This window comes from Amblyomma americanum, chromosome 2 (assembly GCF_052857255.1).
Source record: "Amblyomma americanum isolate KBUSLIRL-KWMA chromosome 2, ASM5285725v1, whole genome shotgun sequence".
NCBI classification, from domain to species: domain Eukaryota; kingdom Metazoa; phylum Arthropoda; class Arachnida; order Ixodida; family Ixodidae; genus Amblyomma; species Amblyomma americanum.
In genome coordinates, this window is record NC_135498.1 from 94,574,688 (window position 1) to 94,589,481 (window position 14,794).

The following is a 14,794-nucleotide window of genomic DNA, read 5'->3' on the forward strand; positions in this document are numbered from 1 at the left end:
GCATGTGGACCTAGAGAGCAGAATCCGGCTATCGCTACGCAGAAGGGAAGTTTCAGCTTTGGTCACTCTTGATGTAGCAAAGGCCTATGACAGTGTAGAACATACTGTTTTACTTATCAGACTTGCTCAGTTACATCCTCCAACCTATACATTTATGCGTGGATATCTGAATTTCTGAAGGACAGATGCTTTTATTGCACTGAGGGAACCCTATGTTCTAACACATATCAATCAAGAGGTGTTCCTCAAGGATCGGTGCTATCCCCTATGCTTTTTAATATTTTGGTCAGTGGCATCCCCATTCGTCCTGACATAACAGTTTTTGTGTCTGCAGATGACATAGCTTTTTTCGCCTCGGCCAGGGATATCCACTCCCTTTGCCACATTCTGCAGGGATATTTAGATGCTCTTGGAGTATGGTTGCAGGGTATTAATTTATCCCTGAATGTAGGCAAATGCGGAGTTTTGGTATTTCCTCCAGACAGGCCTTTGCGCATTTCATTAGTTCATCCCTCTAACCAGATTCTACATAGAATCCTTAAAATATCTAGGCGTTACTTATCACCCAGCATTAGATTGGAGCCTTCATATAAAGAGCAATGTGTTTAAACGAGAACGCGCTCTAGGCCGGCTGACAAAAATCGCGAATAAAAAGTTTGGGATGCGCCGCGACACATTATTGTTACTATACAAAGCCTACGTAAGACCTATACTTGAATTTGGTTGCATTCTGTTCTCTGGTAGCGCAAACTACAAGATTCAACCCTTAATCTTACTGGAAAGGAGCGCTCTACGTCTCTGCCTTGGTCTCCCAAAATCACTTTCAAACGCCCTGCTTTATCTAGAAGCCTGTATCCCTGATCTAAATTCCCGCTTTCAAATACTCACGGTGCGGGCCTTACTCAGGTCGATGGACCCAGTGGCTGATGTCAGTACTCCTATTTTTGTGTCTCAGCCGGCCTTATTCTTTTCTCATCATTGGCCATGGTATATGAAATGCCACAAATTAAGTTAGCACAGAACCTTTTAACAACGATTGGTGTTGATCTCAGTTCTTTGCAGTGGGTTGATGACACGTCGGCAGCAGTGGAATTCCATTTTGACCACATCTTCCCATCTCATGCGAAACACATGCCAGCAAACATTTTAAACGGTCTTCTCTCTGATCAAATAGAGGAATACGCCCATTATATGGTGTTTTCTACCGACGCCTCCGTCAACTGCCAAAAAGCTGCTGTTGGCATCTTTTCACAGGATTTGGCATGGAGCTATTCTGTCCGCATCCCAGATTATATTCCTATATTCTTTGAGGAATTTTCGGCTCTTGGCATGGCCCTGCACAAAATTCCATGTCATGTGTCTCACGTTATTATCCTCGCTGATTGTCAGTTTTAGTCTCCTTGAAACTTCACAAAAAGATTTTTTGAGCCGTTTCCTGCGATTTCTTGTCCCATGCACTTTGAAGGAGGTACGTTTTGTCTGGGTCCCTGGCTGTGCCGGTATTCATTCAAATGAGGTGGCTGCTTACTTAGCAAAGTCGGTTCTTTACGGCTCAGTGACACATCCCGTCCCGAGTATCAGCCTGCTGGCGATTTCCAGGTTTCAGCGGTTCCAACACATATATGCCAGGTTACGTGATCTCTTACTAAATACCACTGGTTATCAGCACTTAACTTATAATTGTAACGTCCGTTTGTGTAAAACCAGGCTGTGTGAGGTAACAATGACGCGGTTGCGGTGCAGGATTCCCGGTTTGAATTTATATCTATGCAGTTGTGGGTTGACACCGACAAACCTATATGTGTGACGCATGCGGGGAGGTTGAATCTGGAGGCCATTTTCTCTTCTCCTGTCCAAAGTTCGCACTTCAGAGAAAGATTTACCTGGAGGTCCCTCTCTCCAGGTTAGGGCTCCCGTTATATCATCCAGTGTTATTATCGTTTGGTGCGAGCGCCAAAGGATTTGCATTGGGTTCAACTTGTGGGATTCTCCATGATTACATAATATCAACCGGTAGGTTGATTTGCTAATTCTTTTAATATTCTTCCAGCTCTTCTTTTCCCACCAAAATTGTGTCTGTTATTTAACTTTAAATAATCTTCTGTCGTTTTTATTGATACATTTTTCAAAATTTACGCTTGTTGATAAAATTTTGTCGTAATCACCTTTGGAAATTTCTTTGTTCATGCAACTACACCTTGCCGGATCACCCCGCGTGGGTATGTGCCATGTTTAGTGAGGTAAAGAAGAAGAAGGAGAGGGCTCCGGAATAATTTCGGAATAATTTCAGCCACAGATCTGTTTGTACCGCTGTTCAAAATTTCCTGATAGAATCTCACCGACTGCCTTGCTAAGTGTTCCAACCTTTTCTTTTCTATCAATTATTACATTTTGACTAAATCATTAATGTTTAATTCCTCTCTTTATTATTATTCTTAACATTTTAAAATCAAAACACTCATCCCTTTTCTGTTCATGACGAAAAATTAACCGGTGTTGCGCTCACACGTGCTTTTCCTTTTTGTTAACTGCGTTCAGGTGAAAGCCACCCGATTCTTGGCCGATCCACCAGTGTGGGTATGTGCCATCTTTTGATAGGCTAACAACAACAACGACCACCTGGGGATCTTTAACGTGCACTGACATCGCACAGCACACGGGCGCCTTGGCGTTTTTCTTCCATAAAAACGCAGCCGCCGCGGTCGGGTTCGAACCCGGGAACTCCGGATCAGTAGCCGGGCCCCTAACCCCTGAGCCATCGCGGTGGGTGAGCAGACAACGGCCTTTTAAAAAAATTGGAGGACGCTTAAGCTTCGTCTTCAAGAGTGAGACGCGCGTTGCCAAAGAGTGCATGGAACGCCATCGCCCGTACGGCGCGACGCGTGGCCCGTTGGACAATTTAAGGAAAGGACGCCTGTCTCACATATCTCGGTGGACACCCGAACCGGGCCGTAAGGAAAGGAAAATTAAATGAAAATTTGTTTTAAGGAAAGGAAATGACGCCTGTCTCACAATTCTCGCTGGACACCCGTACCGCGCCGCAAGGGAAGGAAAATCCCTTCTCTTAAGGCGCGGTTCAGGTGTCCACCGAGGTGTGCCATTTTTCGCTCACGGCCAACGCCTCCGACGACGCCGGCTATTGTATAAAACGATGTGTAAAATAGACCTCTTTCTCTCTCTCCCTCTTTATTTCCCTGCCCACCTTTGCTCGAATTCCTAAAGACCCCCCTTCGATGGAGCCATACTTTCAGCACTGGTGACAGCGCCAAGGTACAGTGAACTAGAACATTGGGATATTCTAGTTCACTATCGCCAAGGGGAGACGAGAAGTGGCAAGCGAGTGGAAAGTCTTCTGGATCCGGCCAGCCGGCTAGCCACCTCTTGGTGAGCGACGTGAGCACCTCCTGTGGCAGGCAGTGAGGGAACAGAAGGGTAATAATTAAAGCGAGCTTATCTTTGGTAGATCGCTTTTAAATTTCCGTTTATTCGTCCTGAAATCGCCACATAGCCATTGTGTTTTCTTCTATACTCTCCAAAAAGAAAAATATCACATCAGTGAAATTTGTGCCCACTTATCACGTGCACAGGAATATACGAATACTGGTAGCCGCCGCGGTGGCTGAGTGGTTATGGCGCTCAGCTGCCGGCCCGAAAGACGCGGGTTCGATCCCGGCCGCGGCGGTTGAATTTCGATGGAGGCGAAATTCTAGAGGCCCGTGTACTGTGCGATGTCAGTGCACGTTAAATAATCCCAGCTGGTCGAAATATCCGAAGCCCTTCACTACGGCGTCTCTCATAGCCTGAGTCGCTTTGGGACGTTAAACCTCATAATCATATACGAATACTGGATGGCAACGTGACCTCCGTATACTATCCCAGTGCTCTGCTTTTCGGGACGCCTTGAACACTAAAACTGCACTGCTCTGCAAAGATCACGAGAGAGATTGCATCATCAGAATGTTTGTTTCTAATTCTCAAAAGTACAATGTTGGCTGTTTACGAAAGGAACAATCTTCGGCTGCTTGAGAATATATCTAAGGATTTTGCAGAACACTTTGAAACAATTGGCTCTACTCGACTACGTATATATGCTACTGGCTAACACTTGTGCTTGCAGCAGCAGCAGCTGTAGGATAGATGTCCGGAGCGAGTGCACTCTGGTGCTGAGTTTTAGCACAGTCAGTACTCGGGCCAATGCCACTTCTTTATATTTCCGTAGTGTCGTCCCCACAAGTGCTTCCGCGGTTTATTTTAGACCAGCAGCGTCTAGTTTCTGTCGCTCTAGGCACATAGAAACAGTGTTCGTGCCAGTTTCCCGTAATTAAATACAGTGTGGCGGCCACAGACTAGCCAATGTTTAAAACCCACTTGCACCTTTTCACTCGAAGAATTTCCTCCTTGATCTCCACTATACAATGGCTCGGGGAAGACACAGTCAGGAAAATCTGAAAGCACTTGCTCGCGCGTGACATTTTAAAGGTATTTCAAACTGAATGAATCATTGAGAAATCGGAAAAAGTTTCACTTCTTTAAAAAAGTGATTTGCACTGTATCGCAACCCGTCTACAGCGGACCAACATAATTGGTAAACCCGAAGAAAGCCTCACTCGAATAAACGTCCGCAGGAAAGGGTCACGGTGATCTCGAATAAACCTAAATCTTGACACCACTTACCTCAGATACAAGTGCGGCAAAAGACAATACCCCTTTTCCCAAACGTGCGAAAATATTACCACACTCAGTCTTCTCCCATCAGGACTGCCAAACAAAAACTGCGAAGAGACGATGAAACTTTGGAATGCTAAGCCGAGAGCTCAAAAGGACCTTAACAAAAACCCACTCTTTAGAAACCAAGAATTGCTTGCGCAGAATTAGACAGGTCCCTTCACAGCCATTTCTGTGAACGTGTCAACACTTCTCAAATTTTTTTCCTTCCAAAAGTCATCGTTATCTCAATGCCTGTCGAGAAGAACACCTTCGTAATTGGAAAGGACATGTGACCATTTTACGCATGCATGAAACTATATAGGCGCTGATGCCCAGTGATGAAGATAATGCCAATTTTAGGCGACTCGCAATGTTCCAAATCCCTTTAGAAATGTCTTTGACCGTGCCGGCCACAACATTCTGTTCAAGATCGTCAGACATGTCTGCTCTGGAGAGGTAATATTAAAAGCGGTTGAAATGGCGCATCGCAACTGCACCACGAATCTGGTTGTTAACCGAGCGCTTAGAGACAGAGCTGCGGTTAGAGCATCCGTTCGGCAGGACTGCCCATTGTCACCGTTATTCTTCGCGATGTACAAGCTACTTTGCCTGAATGTAATGAATGAATGAATGAATGAATGAATGAATGAATGAATGAATGAATGAATGAGTTATTTATTTATAAAGAGAGGCTCAAGGTGGTTTGTTGGGGAATTGGGTTGTTAAGCGAGGGAAATATAGTAAAAAATTTAATCAATAGCACCCGTGTGTGCGCATTTGAACATGAGGCCTGCGAAATTAAAGTATTGGCTTATGCAGATGATGTGACCATTTTTTATAGCTACCAAAGCAGCATATATAATATGCGATGTCAGTTGTTCGCAGGTATTGTGATGCAACAAACAGCATATTGCTAATCTGGACAATTGAGCGGGTCTTTGGCATAGAAGCTAGCCGGGACGACTAGGATATGGTAGGGTGAGAGCGAATTGATCAATAACTCGAGCTGGGTACAGTGTTGGCCAAATGCTTAAGGAAATCCCCCATGGCGGAGTAGATTTGTATTAAGAAATTTTTATACTTACTGGCGAACATCGCAGCTTTCGTAATGATTTCGTTTGTAGCCATCTGGCTGCATTTGGATAGATGCCAGTGAGTAAATACTCCTTATTACAAATCTGCTCCACCTTGGGGGATTCCTCTAAACATTCATAACCATCACTAATCTCCGGGCCCGGGCAAGAAAGAGAAAGAAAGAAAAAAAGATTATGAACAGTTTTGAGCCGTTCTAGATTTGGAGAGGTTGCAAGCTTTCTTTACTCGTGAAGGTTGCCGGGAGGAGACTTTGCACTATGCTTTTCATTGTTATTGGGTAGCCATGGAGCTGAGTGGCCAGCTCTGGACTGACTGGTGGTGTGTGGTCAAGGGATTCCCTTTTCTGCCAACCTTTGAGTAGTACTGCAGACCTTTCATTTTTCTCCCTCTGAACTTTTAGAAGAATAAAAAGGTTAGTGATTCATCCTAAAAGTCACGGTGAAATTTTTGGAGCGATAGAGAAGAATTGTTTCGACCACCAGTGAAAAGAAGGAATAAAAAATGGTTGGGTTTTAACGTAGTTAAATAGAGTACTCGTGCGAAAGCATGTGCTTAGCCTGGTATCCTCATGGTTTTGCTTTTCTAGGTAGTCGGCACATCTGGCGACGATATTAGACTAAGGTTAAACTCTGATCGAGGTTAAGTTGATCTGTTCGCGCCTCAGATGGAAGATGATGAAGACGACGATGTGCAATGCACAGCGCAAGTCTGTGTTGGAGTTTACCCCAATAACCCCTGTGTGGGCATGTGCCATTTTATGAGGATAACAACAGCAACAATAAGAAGAACGGCTGCTGCGGTAGCCTAGTGCTCTGGTACAATGGCCAGCGAAGCTGATCTGTTCGCGCGGCCGTGGTTTCGAATCCCAGTCGCGGCATTGCTTGAGTTATTATTTATCTATTTATTTCCCTTGGCACAAACCCACAAACATCGCAAGATCTTGTTCGGAGTTCACCCATCAGAATATTGCTTTCGTCCTAAAAATGGCTGCCTGCTTCGGATTCATGCAGTCTCTACATTCTAGTGTGGGGGGTCTAAGATGCCTTATCAGTACTGGTGGGGCGGATCTGAGACCCCCAGAGACCCTCCTGACAGCAAGCACTGCCCGCCAAAACCTGAATCGGCGAGCGCATACCCCCCTACCACACAAGAATCTACGCGGGATGAAGCGGTACAGTTTGGAGGCTGCAGATGAACACATCCGACACTTTTTTGAATTGAAGTTTATTTCGGAACATTTATACAACGAATATTTAAACAACATCTGGATCCCTAGCTAAAAGCTAGTTGGGATCCATGCAAACCATATAAAATGATACTAAGTGCAGGCATTAGAACAAACTATTTACATTACAAATGATAAAGACTCTTGCATTCAAATAGAAAGTTTAAATCTTCTTAACCTCAGAAGGCATAAGCTGAACAAATATGCATATACACACAAATACGAAGTCTGTACACAATCCGGCATACAAAGAAAAAACAAACTGCAGAGAAAATACACTCTTATCACTCTGATTTATAATATTTTTCTAACAGGAGTGGACAGGAGCCTATCACACCACATACTCCCCACATTATATCCAAACACATGCCCGCTAAGCGGTGAGCGCAGCACACCCTATCACACTACTTGTGCTTGCTTTTTATCATGCAGGCGGCTCGAAAATCTCCAAACTCTCATCATAAAAGCCATGCTGTCCTGCTCAAGCCTAAAAGACCAAAGACAGCTGGGGCGCAGCAAACAGCTAGGGCCGCAGGAGCCATGAAGTTATGCCACTCCCACCCGCTGTAAACGCACATCGGTACCATAACATGTTGGCCTGGCTATCCAAATACTTCGATTCGCAAGTAGTGAGGTTTTCTTTTCACTGTGCAGTTTCATAGCGAGCGCTGTCGGTGCCAGTTTGTCAAGTAATCTTCAGCCATTGTATTCGTTTTCTTCCACAATTTTATAATTTATTCAACATACCTGTGTAGAAGTCGTGCAACACGTACTAATAACACCAATGTCCCCACTTCCATGTCCCATTCTTGTTTAGATCTTAGGCTTTGTTTTATCATACACGCGCATAACGCGTCACATCGTCTCCTTTCACTAGAAAAACCGGCATAAGTTGACGCTATTTTTACCCTAACAGATTCGATTTTATTTTTAATCGTTGCAGCTATAGCACGAAACAGGCACCACTGAAAGACTGTCTGCTGTGACGCATCTGCAGTTATAGCCTCCTAGAAAGCACTCTCATCGAGCTTGCTTGTAGACTCATTTCATATCCAACCAGTCAGGCACGTACTTGACCGGACACGCGAGCCAATAGCTATAAGATGTGCATGCTAGTGCAGGGTTCATTAAGCATGTAACTACAACCATTTTGTTTTATATTTTACGTAGATACCCATATGGGTCCCGAAGCGTCCTTTGTTTTAGCGCGTTAAAAATGAAAGCATCCTCGGGAAAAAAATGTGTCGTCGGTGGTACAGATCACCCACTAGCTCGAGGGATGTACGTCACCAGACTGGAAGTTTTTCATTGGCTGGAGGGAAGTGCCGTCACTTCCCGCGAACGCATCAACAGCTTCTATTGTTATTGCATTGCCATCCCAATGTAGTTAGGTGCCCTTTGGAATTTTTGTTTATTCCTTTTTTTCGTTTTTCCAAAACCTCATGCCTTTTGCTCGCAGGCGAAACCTGGACTGTTAGTTTTGTTAAAGTACTATTTTTTCGCACATTAAAAAAAGTCCCTCATTATTTAAAACCTGTCACGTCAATACCCGTTCCGACATCAAGTATATAGTCACTTTACACGTCATGTAACCTTTAAACGCGCAACGAGTGAAGGAACTCAGAGTAGGCCGCCAGCAACGGCGATGGCTCCGCGCATTAATAGCGGGGACTTCGTTTTGTTAGAATCAAGATTCAGCGCGATTATGCCGTCGTCTGTTTTACTGCACAGCGTAAATCATTCCTCGTATTCTAAAGCGAGGAAGCAATGTTACAGTACACCATAGGAGGTAAGCATTTTGTCCTTTGTTTCCATAAATCACACATCGTTTCGTGCTTAATGGCATATGCTATCACATAATTCAAAATAACCAATATTTTAAATCAGCTTGCACAATATGCGCGCCACCAGCTTCCGCTGAGTCCACACATTGGCCTCAAAGTTCATCGTTATCGTTGTATCTTGTGACATAAAATAACGAAAAATAAAACGATATAGATAAAAGTAAAATGAAAGATTGTTGGACAACTGGAAGTCGCAGGGCCGCCTCAGCTTGCAGATCCCGTCGCCCGTAGCGTCAAAGCGTCGGCTGTTCTAAGGAGAGTTGGCGGGTATTTTCACCAGCATCTACAGAAAAAGAAGAAAACATCTGATTAGGTACAGGAATTACATACCGGCAGGTTCGTTTTGTCAAAATAATACAATACTTTTTTTTTAAACTGGGAAAGGAAATATTCACTGGGAGAAATTCAGGGAGGCAACGTGGAGCCTTGAAAAAAAGGCAGTTTTCATAATTTCACGCCAGGCGTATATTTCATTTAGGTAATGAAGAAAATAACGCTAAGAGGGGACAGGGTCGAAGGGTTGAAAACTTAATCGAAGCCCAGAAAGAGGAAATGAGATGTTCTAGACTTTATTCGTTTCAGCAGATCTTGAGAATGCACGAGAAGCGTAAGCAGATCTCTGATTACACGACGTAAAAATGCTTCAGATTTATTCTTTAAAATAGTTAACCACTTGATGCAACATGTACAGAGCAGTGCACATGGCCAAGTCGCCGCTTTTGCCGAGACATACTTGAACACTTGACCCCAATCTGAATCTTCTGATTTCTGCGTAGTAAGAATTGCATGCAATGTTGCATGGCGTGACAGAAGTTTATGCATGCTACCAGCCAATGACGTGTCGAGCTGTACTGAGCAGTGCGCAGCACTTTTTTAAATTGCTCACTATTACTTTTGTCTTAGGGCTTTGATGGGCAGCTTTGATGAATTTTTCGAAAAAAAGTGCATGGTGCGACGAAGGAGCACGCCCACAAGATATTTTTTATTTATTTATGCATACTATAGCATTTCAAACTGAACCATGATAGGAAAGAGTACAAGCATCAAATTCTGCTATATGAAGAATAAGGCGCTCAGTCATCGTAGATTCTGTGTTCCCATAATCCGCGTAGAATCAGGAAACGAGATATTTTGCGGAAAGCATGTATCAATTACGCATGTTCCAGCACTGAATACTGCGCGAAGGATTGTTTTCTTTGTTCCTTAATCCTTTCGCTATACTTAAACGCCTCCTGATTTATCTTTATCGACATAGTTACCGGGCATTTCTCGTCCTTATTAAAGACTCGCATTTTGTTGTTATGGCGACAAGGTTTCAGGTGGACCGTGCGGTGTGCCTTCAAAGAGACAAAAGGCAGCGGCCGCGCTCACCCGAACATCGTATCGAGCAGAGACAACGGGAGAATCAGGCCCCGGCCGCGGGTCGCAGCCCACTACGCCGCCATCTTCGACGACGGATCCCAGTCCATTGACGGCGAGGTACCCCACAACGAGCGCCCCGTTGTGGCGAGCCCTGGCCGCCAGGAGCCACTTGTTGGGAGCCACGTGACCAACGACGACGACTGCCGTCGCTGGGGCCTCGCCCTCGGCGTGTGGAACCAGCCAATGGGAGCCGGCGCCTAACGATCGCGAGAGGCGCTGCCAGCGGTAGCGAGTGCCTCTGCTCTGCGCCAGGTATTCGAAGGCGGAAGCCAGTCGGCAGCGGCCCTTGGCACGATCCGCCACGAGGCAGCCGCGGCCGTCGGCGAAGCACGGAAGCGTGTCGCCCCTGCAGAGGCAGCAAACGCCGTTTAATGCGAGATCATTACGTGGGCCATGACGGCGAAAACTGTACGCGCGGACATACCAACCGTGCCAGGTGGCGCCGCACTCCACCTGCCATAACAGCGACTGTAATGACACACCGACTATATATGTGGAAACAGCCGCTATAATGAAGCACCGGCGATAGCAACCTGGTAAGGATACTTTGTGACAGGTGATATTGATGGGGTTCTTGTAATGACAGTGACTTGGGTAAGTTAAGAGTTGCAGTAGTCGTCGGAGGTACAGTTCATGCTGCGGGAGGCAGAACGACAGCGCAGATGAAGAGAAAGAGTAGAATGCTCTCCAATTTCCTCATCATCAATTCTCGGGCCTCAGTTTTTGGTGACCGGGATTTCTGCCGAGGTCACAATCCTACAGCGACAGCTGTTAAAGACGCGTATTGCCCATTGTGCGCTGTCGTTACACAAAGGTGTACGACGACGTAAAGGGAGAGGGAGAGATACTCCAGGTGCAGCGCTCTACCTTGATTAGTTCTCCCCGTTCCCCGCCATTGTTTCGGTCGTGCCGGTGGCATTGCCTCGTATGGATGAATAGTGAGTGACGCACGCACACAGCGTGGTGAGGCTTGACGCTCGCCAACCCTACATCTCTACCTTCCACTCCAAACCAGAGTTGTTAAACACTTCCGACTTGCACCAGCAATTCGCACCTTCCTGCGTACACATCGCTGAAATTGACCTTACTACAGAGGAAAGAGGGGGGCACAAACGCCCAGTCAATTTGTGTGAGCGAAGAGCTAGGTTGAGAGTCGGGAGGCTCGCCTTTCAGCGTGAAATATTTCTCCTCAGAATGCTGAAATCTCTCTGCACGACCGTTTCCACATTTCTTCCTCACTGTATTGATAGGCGAGCGCCACAAGTATACAGCTGTCGAAACTTTAACCGAATTGTTTAGCTTAGTGCGAGCCGCATTCCGCTGCCTTAACCTGCTTACGCGTGGACCCTGCTGTACCCACGCAGTAGTGTGCTCCACTCAGGGCCTCCTGCGCAAAAGGAGATAGCGCCCCGCGGTAGCAGATTGCAGTAGCGGAACACGAATCGCGCGCTGCTGTAACTGTCTTTTTCCACAGTGACTGAGCGCCACATTTGTTGCACTAATGTAAGTTCTTCTTTCGCGCTTCACTTCGGGCCAGACTGTGGGTGGCATAGCATCGGTGTAATCGTTGCGTCGTAGCAGCTTTATTGTGAATATCACCGGTAAAAAAAAAGGCCTATACTGCGTCTCTGAGCCAATCACAAGAGGTAAAACAGCGTATCTAAAAGTTGCTGAAAAAATTGGAGCACGCTTAAGCTTCGCCTTTAAGAGTGGAACGCGATAGCGTTATCGCACCCCGTTCGCACCGCCCACTCATTCGCTCGGCATGCTGTTGAGTCAGACAATGGCATAGTTTTCATAATACAACACTTCTAAGTCAACAGCACAACCTTTTCTAATTATTTGTTCTAACAAGTGCTTCTCACTTTCTACATTACTATACCGTGTTGTGCACATTACAACGTTTCTTGCCCGGCTGTTCCTTTAGCGTTCACACGCACTGAGTATCTCGCTCACTCAGCACACACACGTACCACACTGGCATGTTCCCTCATCATAGTGTAAGTGATTGTGGACTCCTTCAAATCGCTCATCTGGCATGAGACACCTTGATGAATGTCGTCCCCCCTATTCAAGAGCACTTTCATCAAACTATGACAGCGATGGTGTCAACAGCACCCGTATCAGCAGCATTCGCGTAGGCATGCCCTCTCAATTCGTCAATTGGTACATCCTCTGGTCCGCGTTCTATTCCTTGTTCTTGCCCCCTTCGACTTGTTGCTCTTCTGCTGGCTTTTTCCGCCCGACCGCAAGAAGCATCGCCTTATGGTCTGTGAAATGGAAACTGCAGTACTTCAACTCTTTAACCATGCAGTGGCTATGGAACGAGAGATCTATGCACGTATGGCGGTTGGTCGAAATTGCGTTCATAGGAGCAGCCATCTCCAAACCAGCCCGAACGTGTAGCATGTCCGGAAATGTTCTAGATATCCGAACAATATGATTGAAATCTCCGACAACCAACAACGTCTCCTTCCCAATCCAGGGCTGCAGCTCTCTCACGATAAGGTCTGCCGCTGCCGTCTCATCGGTTCCGGGCGCGATCTATTTACACGCAACTACAACACTGCCAAATCGCACAGAACAAACTTCATCGTACTCGAAGACCTGTTGGAGCAGGAAAACGTCCTCCGCCTGCACCTCTCGTTTGACATAAATGGCCACACCGGCAGCTCAGTTGTCGGAGCGCTTCACCGCGTTGATGCAGTGATACCCATCGATTTCGTAGGGAGACTTCGGGCACATCCAGGTCTCGGTGAAACACAGCACGATAGTGTTTGCGAGAACAAAATTCTTGGCGACGTCCAGAGTGTGCGCACCCAGGGAGCGCACGTTGGCACAGCCCACGGTGACAAAGTACTCTGCCAGCATCTTATTGCACTCGGCAGTGATGGTGTGGAGACGATGGTTGCCGAGTCTCCTGAACTCGTCGCCAAGAGCGCGATCCGGGTTGTCCTTGAAATTATGGAACCGATGGTCGTTGTCCTTGTTCGTCAGGTACAGCCCGTCGAGGTGGCAACCCTGCTGAGAGCGACGTATACGAGCTTCTGATTGTGCAACTTTGAGTAATAGACCACGCCTCATCCTAGGTGCCACCCTGAGTCTTGTGAATGGTTATGGTGCTCGCTTGGACCACGGGGAATTGCTTGCTCCTGACAGTTATGTGGCCCAGGCCATTTCCCTTCAAGTGGCACCTGATGGTGATGAGCTCGATGGGAACCCAACTACCGCAAACGTCGGGATCGTTGACTACCATTGACGAGGCTGTCCGATACGTCGATGTTCCGTATGACCATTTAGGGCTTCTCAAGGCATAGCAGGATGTTAGGGGCCAAGTTGCTCATCTCAACTTTGGACATGGTGGCGACTGTGGCTTTGGCGTGCGTGTAGTCCTCGCCGGACCTTTGCCCACAAATAGTGCCTATAGACGGACAGCGTATCCCATATTCGGTACAGGCCTCGGCGGTCGCGATGCCAGAGGCGTCAGCATCTTTGTTTTGTGCAGAAGGGGCGCACTCCGAATGGGCACTTGGCGTCATCTTTGGTGGTCACAAAGCGGCTTTCCAAGAGAGACACCTCGTCCAGAGCGAGCCCTATACCGTCCCCGATCTTGGTCAGTATGGTGGCAAACCTCTCGTCGCTCTGGCGCACAAAATCTTTGAGTTGGAAGTAGGAGAGGTTATGCCACAGTATCAAAGACACTCTGGTGCAATTTAGACCTCCTATGCACCTCAGCTGCTCTGAACGCCGAAAGCTGCCTCAAGTCGCCGCATAGAATGACATCGAATCCGCCAAAGGGTTCCGTGTAGCTTAAGGGAGATTGTGCGAAGTTTCCGATCAATCAGAACGAGCGTGTCCGCCGACATTATACTGATTTCATCGACTTTGATACACTTCACGTCTTTGAAGATGCAGCACAACACGTACGTGCTGCTCTCATCCAACCCATCACGATCCATTAACTCCCGACTCTTGTGATGCGAACTCGTTCCTCCGGCCACGAGGTGTTGGCTATGACCCCGACGCGACTCGCGTGCGACATGCCGAGGCCGAGCAGATACCAGGCCGCCTCCTGCTCCGAGGTCTCGGCTGCTTTCAGCATCTTCACGCTGAGTTGTCGGAAGCCTTGGGTGTAGGTTAGGCACGAGTATGGGGATTCGCCCACGACTGCACGGAGGTCTTTGTGCAGGTTCGACATGCCTAGGTTTGTCTTGTTCACATCCTCGACCATGTATGCCGCACACGCGTACACATCTAGGACGATCTGTAGGTCAATGTTAGAGTTCAGTACAGACGCTATCCACGGGTTAAAGAAATTGAAGTTAACTTCATCACAATTCCGTTTCAACATCAGAGTCGGGCGGGAAACGTCGGCACGTACGATTGCAAACTACTCTTAGGCATCTGCGACGTTATTGTGGCGGCGCATATCCTCGATCGATTCTTAGACTTGTTGAAAGGGCGTCTTGGATTTTGTAGTACCTCTCTAACTTTTTGTGAG

The 14,794-nt window shown here is 46.8% G+C and overlaps 1 protein-coding gene across 1 annotated transcript; it reads right to left on the minus strand.

Annotated features, from left to right (window-relative positions):
- Window positions 1-9,007: 9,007 nt before the first annotated feature.
- LOC144119903 (uncharacterized) lies at window positions 9,008-12,277 on the minus strand. The gene is made up of 3 exons (XM_077652411.1): window positions 12,267-12,277; window positions 10,243-10,639; window positions 9,008-9,154 (listed from the first exon to the last, which is right to left on the minus strand). The coding sequence occupies exons 1-3, from the start codon at window positions 12,275-12,277 to the stop codon at window positions 9,122-9,124; spliced, it is 441 nt and encodes a 146-aa protein (XP_077508537.1). The 3' UTR covers window positions 9,008-9,121.
- Window positions 12,278-14,794: the final 2,517 nt, after the last annotated feature.

Coding starts and splice junctions, on each gene's coding strand:
- LOC144119903 (XM_077652411.1), bottom strand. Junction 9,155..10,242: donor CTGCTCGATACGATGTTCGG/GTGAGCGCGGCC, acceptor CTTTTTCTGTAG/ATGCTGGTGAAAATACCCGC.